The sequence below is a fragment of the Poecilia mexicana genome, unplaced genomic scaffold, assembly GCF_051168715.1.
Source record: "Poecilia mexicana isolate PSO_F unplaced genomic scaffold, ASM5116871v1 scaffold_16, whole genome shotgun sequence".
In the NCBI taxonomy this organism is placed as follows: Eukaryota; Metazoa; Chordata; class Actinopteri; order Cyprinodontiformes; family Poeciliidae; genus Poecilia; species Poecilia mexicana.
In genome coordinates, this window is record NW_028263385.1 from 14,148,838 (window position 1) to 14,155,147 (window position 6,310).

General features: G+C 39.6%; 1 protein-coding gene across 2 annotated transcripts; it reads left to right on the forward strand.

Moving 5' to 3' along the window:
* Positions 1–445: 445 nt before the first annotated feature.
* On the forward strand, positions 446–5,423 carry josd2 (Josephin domain containing 2). 2 transcript variants are annotated; one of them, XM_014999700.2, is made up of 5 exons: positions 446–832; positions 949–1,077; positions 2,554–2,679; positions 3,029–3,223; positions 3,406–5,423. In XM_014999700.2, the coding sequence occupies exons 2-5, from the start codon at positions 956–958 to the stop codon at positions 3,515–3,517; spliced, it is 555 nt and encodes a 184-aa protein (XP_014855186.1). In that variant the 5' UTR covers positions 446–832; positions 949–955; the 3' UTR covers positions 3,518–5,423. The 2 variants fall into 2 exon arrangements, with proteins under 2 accessions (XP_014855186.1, XP_014855187.1); XM_014999701.2 differs by having other exon boundaries at positions 446–709.
* The last annotated feature ends 887 nt before the right edge of the window (positions 5,424–6,310 follow it).

A 6,310-nucleotide genomic window follows, 5' to 3' on the forward strand; every position in this document is an offset into this window, starting at 1 on the left:
GATTTCCACTGTTGTGTGTAAGACTTTATATAAGACTGTTCCCTTCCAAATCACATCCAATCAGATGAAATTAACTCATTTGGACTCTATGAAGTTTTAAATTACAGTTTACAATTATAGAATAGATAGCATAGGATAAGACAGAATAGAGAATACATAAAATATTATCTTCATGTGCTTCTGCTACACATTAATTTCTCCACATAAATGTTTATTCTATTTAATTTTATCTTATTTTTACACTGTTTGTTGTTCTGACATTCTATCTATCTATCTATCTATCTATCTATCTATCTATCTATCTATCTATCTATCTATCTATCTATCTATCTATCTATCTATCTATCTATCTATCTATCTATCTATCTATCTATCTATCTATCTATCTATCTATCTATCTATCTGGTTGTTTTCCAAATGGTCGAAATCTTTCACTTCACAAGACTCACCACTAGAGGGCACTACTGTCACGCTCTTTGGAGTTGCAATCTTTGGAAGTCGTAAGTTAGCTTCATCGACTGTTTTTAGTTTTTTTATTTATTTATTTATTCCAGTGGGTTAAATCTGTTATTTGACACCGGGGGAGTTTATTTTACCGCTGTGTTCGGGGTGTGTGACAACCTCTCAACAACAGCAGCATCACAACAACAAGAGCTCTACTTCCGGTTTTAGACTCCAGCATCATTTGAGGGATTTGCTTTATCAGCAGGTCAGTGGTTTCATTTGGCTTTTGTTGAATAATAATAGTCCACTCTGCTGCTGTTTTCCCGACTGCCTGCAGCCGAAAACAGAGTACAATCAGCGGGCTGTCACAAATAGGCTCGGCGTCAGGGTAAGCAGATGCTAACTAGCTTGAGAAGAGCTGTAACGTATAACACTTCTCTAAAACGTTACTTTTTTCCCTCTCTCTCTCTCTTTCTCTCTCTCTCTCTCTGTGTGTGTTTGAAGTTTTAGTATGAACGACGGGGAGGTGTTTCACGAGAAGCAGCGCTTGGAGCTGTGCGCCATACATGCGCTCAACAACGTGCTCCAGGAGCGGGTGTTTACCAAGGAGACAGCCGATGACATCTGTAAACGGTAACCCAGTCACTTCACCCTGGCACACAAACACTTCATCACTACACACAAACATCAGAGCTGACGTTTTGTGACAACGAATGGCAGTTTTAATCACCAGAAAGTCTAAGATTAAACAACAAACAAAATTCAGTTCAAATTGAACAGTACCTCATTAGATGCCGCTGTGACTCTTACTCAATTATCTTAAGAGTCAGTGTAGATGGTGATGGTGTGGACAGGAGACATTTACAGCAGCAGTCAGTGTCCCTGTAAGTTTGATGAAGCCTCTGACTGAACTGTTGCTGCATGACATGCTGACAGCTCAATTTCCAGCCATCAGAGATGATATGCCACAACAGTGTCTCCTGGATGACACCATCAGCTGTTGGCAAGCACTTTTAAATCATCTTTTTGTTTTTGCCGCTCCTCTTTAAATGTCTGTAAATGTCCAGAAAGCTGGACAGAGTGATGTTGAAGTTGAGGATATCACTAATGGACAAGATTGTTTGATCTTTCTTCTCTTTGGTTCTGCTCTTCATAAATGAAGCCTCCTTTTCAAATGTTCTGGTATTTGGGGTCATTTTATTGTAATTTGGGATTTTAATGTTTCAAAGGTAAAGGTAATTTTATTTATATAGCACATTTCCAGCAACAAGGCAATACAAAGTGCTTTACAGGAATTAAAAGGAAATGCAAACAAAATAACAAACCAAAAGAAGAAAAATAATCTATTGTTAATCTAAAGTATGTAAACTAGAAACTCCTACTCAGGGTTGGTAGATAAGTAAGTATCCTCTGGTCTAATTCCTTAGAAGGATAGGAGTCTAAAAAGTAGTTGCTAAAGTAGTTTTTCAGGATTCTAAGTTTGTTCTAATTCCTTTTCTGGGTTGCAGTAATAGGAGTCTGTTTGCATAACAATCTAAAAATTAATTTAATATTGGTCTAAATAGTGAGTACTCTATAGTTTATAAAAAAATAAGCTAAAGAGTGACTAATAAACTAGAATCTCTGGATTCCAAGTTCGTTCTTATTCCTTTTTCTGTGTTCAAAACTCTAGTTCTGCTGACACAGAAAGGCATCGTGTTTCCCAGGTAATCCACATTCTGGTGTTAAAGGCTCAAACTCTGGACAGCAAACAGAGAGTAAATTAGATGACTGGCAGCCTTTAAATTGGTGAAAATACCAGCTTGTCTCTCCACTAAGTGGACAACCATGGTGCTTGCTGAAATGGATTTGCTACATTTCAGACAAAGTCACTCTTATGAAAATGTAAGGGGAACCTTCAGGGAAAACAGTGATGCTGCTTTGCACAAATAAAGCCATTGTGGCTGCAGAGACCACTGCTCACATTGTTGGTCTTCAGCCTGAGGGAGCATGATGCAGAATGAGTCATGATCCTGGTGGGTTTTTGACAAACAACTAACACTTATTTAAAGAAGAATCGGAGATGGATAAAAACTTGTTTTTATTCATCACTTATTCCTCTCTCCACAGGTTAGCTCCACAGTGTGTGGTAAACCCCCATCGGTCAGTTTTAGGCACAGGAAACTACGACGTTAACGTGATCATGGCAGCACTACAGAGCCGAGACCTGGCCGCCGTGTGGTGGGACAAACGCAGGTGAGTGGTTGAAGTCGTCATGAAATGTCTTTTTGCATGAGCAACCCATAACTATGTTATAGTACCTTGCAACAGTTTAATATTTTTTTTATTATTATTACACATCATAAACCCAAACTTCAGTGTGTTTTATTGGCATTTTCTGTTACAAACTAATGCAAAGTGGTACGAAAAAGGACATATGATTTTGCACATCTAATGATAGAAAAACCATGGCACAAACCATTTTGTTTCTTTGTTTTTTTCTAACTAGAATTGAACGTCTGACTTAATTGGATTTAGTTCTGGACTTTGACTCTTCTGAACCACTGAATGTTTTTATTTATCGCTGCCTTTTGTAAACCTGCAGGACGGTTCAGAGTCTCTGCATGTCAAAGGTCCAGGGTTTTATTCTCAACGTTCCCTCCCGAGTGTCTCTGGGCATCGTGTCCCTCCCGCTCCGGCGGCGGCACTGGCTGGCGGTCCGGCAAGTTAACGGACAGTACTACAACCTGGACTCCAAACTGAAGGGTCCCGCCTGCATCGGGGGAGAAGCAGAGCTACGGTAGGAATGTGACCCGCTCTGAATTAGGCCAAATCTTTGCTCTTGTTGCCCTGCTTGAACTCCGTCTCAGTAACTGAGTCACTCCCATGCGAGCCATCACAAGGCTCTTACTTCACTCCTTTTGTTTTGCTTCTGCACTCTGCATTCTTCTTCTACCACTTTCCTTTCTTGCTTTCTTGCAGAGCATTTCTCAGCGAGCAGCTGTCCCAGGAAGTGGCAGAGATGCTCCTGGTGGTCCGACGGGACGTGGAGGAGGATGGGTCATGGCTAAACCCCGACAGCCCAAACAACTGATCCATTTTGTATTGGAAAAACAAAACTCCTCGGGGAAAACTACAGACTTTTGTTGTTTTTTTTTTAAACACTTCATTAAAGAAAAGTATTCAGGGAATGCACTAAAATACACTTAACAGACACATAAAGGAAAATCCAAAGAGAAGCAGAGGGTGAAGTTTACTCTTGAAATGAAGAAGTTTCTGATTGTAACAGCTGTTGAAGATTTCCCTCTGGTATGACCCCGTGTCTTAAAACAAAGAGGAAGCTGAAGTGGGGGTAGTTTGAGACAAATACGCTCATGAGAACTGACTGAAGTGTTTGCAGTTTTACATGTAGGCTGTGTTAATGGTTGGACAGCCGTGTTGACGGTACCTTAATTACTGAAACACGAAGGTAAACGTGTCCTGAGGTGATTTTCTTTGTCGTCGTCTCAGATTTGGGTGCTTTTCGGTCATATCAGGACGTGCCGGTGAAGCAGCTGCGTTGTCTTTTTCCTCTTTGTCGTTTCTCTTCTATGCACTGCGGAGTGGGGTTTGTGAGGTTGTAAATGTGTTTGGTTCTGCCCATGCAGGCACACGTGTACCAGGATGGCTGAACTATGAAGCAGGATCTGTGGCTACGAATCAGGAAACTTTGTGACTCCTGTGAGTTCATATCGTCACGATGGCGGATCTTGCCTGCTCTGTTGAACTGAGCTGTGGGCAGCCCGGGTTGACTTTGCTTGGGATAAAATCAATACACATAAACACACCTGCCAATCATTTTCAGTGGAAAAAGAAAACAACTTTTTCTACTGAATGAAAGTGTTTTGTTATGCTCTGCTGCCTCTCGCTTTCCCAGACAAGAATCATTATGAAACATCTAGATTTCTATCTGGGAGAACAGCTGATTGGGTTATTAAATTAGTTCTTGTTGACATTTAAGATGTGGGATCCGAAAGAAAGTTTTTACATTTCAGAAGGCTTTCATTGCAGTTTTTCTTGTAGTTTCCAGTCTCCTTTGCACAGAAACAAAAACCAGTTTTCTGATACTGGTCTTCCTCCAGTTCCCAGATTGTGACAGTATTGGCTCCTTTTCGGTTGTTTTTGTATTATATTATTCAGACTGCACAGTCCTCCAACTACTTGGCTTTCAATTCTTGTAATTTTATGCAAATATTTTCCAAAAAAAAAAACTGCAGGCACTACTAATTGCAAAGAAATATTTATCAAAGTGAGGTTGTACGTTTATTTTGGAACCCGGAGATATAATTTTGGCCCTTTTGTGCATTATTGTGTGCTCCCAATTTTTATTCTGAAAACGTTTTAGAGTTCTATAGATTTTTTTTTTTCACCCAGGAAAATGTCAAATGCCTAAAAAAAGAAACCTAAGTTATTAAAAGTACTTGCAGATGACAGGTCTAAGCACCAGAAAATGTCCCACACTCAGTGTTCAGTGAGCTTGTTAGGGGATGATAGTTCTTCTAAAAAGCTGTCATAGATCCATGTCTCAATTAGGAAAAGCAGCGTCGCAGGATTGAAGTTATCGAGCCAGAACAAATTAATATTCTTGAATGTTTTTAAGCCTGCTTCATAGTTCCCATGTGAATCCCCATCAAAATGTACATCCTATGTCTTTATTTTTTTCTAATAAGACGTGACGATGCAGGCAGAGTCTTATCTGCAGTGGGGTTTGTGTTTATTTTGATGAATTATCAAATAAATTCAGGTCATTTTCAGCTATCTGTAACACATGCAACAAACAAAGCTGTTCTGTGACTGGATGCTGTATTTATGTTTGTATTTTTTGTCTCGCCCGCTGAACTATGCATACTCAAATAAGTAGGAACGTCGTCTCTGATGGACACTAGTGACTAATCCTGAACCTCTCGAGTTCCTGCTGTTGATGCTCATTTATAATAATAAACGTGGACTTCTTGTTTTAATCTACTGCGACGGACGCTCTGTTTTGTTATAAGAAGGAAGCAAAGGCTGTTTACAGGTTATTGAAGTTATTTTTATTTATATTAGACTCTCGAGTGTAAAAGGATGCCATTCAAAAGGAGCATTGGTAACCATACAAACTCAATTAACAGGGTCAGTTGGCAGGGAAGGGGGATTCGATGAAATCTCAAATCGTACCATATATACACAAAACATCTTGGAGAGATCCCAGAAACCCGATACTATACATAGTTATTATTGCTTGTTACGGTAGAGCTACTGCAGCACCAGTAGCAAGGGTCATATTGCTATGTACCTGCTGTCATTTGCGTGGGTGGGATTTGTAGTTTTTCCACTCCGAGTGGCAGTTGTAGTTCTCCATTAAACAAGGTAGAGTTTTTCTCCTTTTTTTTTTTTTTGTTTTGTTTTTCCTTTTAGACAAAGGCTCATGAATACTGAGATACGGTTCACAGTGAAATATACAGAGTAGCATCATTAAGTAGTACAAGGAAAAGACAGAATTGCCACCTATAAAAAGTAATAGTAATAATAAAAAAAAGATGTATACCAAGTGAAGGAACTGCATAACCATTCACAGAAAAAAATGAGTCGTTTTGCTACGAGCCAGTGTGTTGTTTTTTTTTTTTTTCCTTTTTTTCCCCTACACAATATTCATATAAAAACATGAAAATAAAACGGGTGGTACAGATACATGTAAGAATATAAAACTACAACGCTTGTAGCATCGATACCGTTCGGACTGGCCTCGTCACTGTTCACAGTTTACACAGATTTCCAACAAACAAAGGGGGAAGAGGTTAGACCGTGAGGCGTCGATTCGTAGCCTTGCACCAACAACCGGCAGCGTCGCAGCTGGTTACATCAGCAA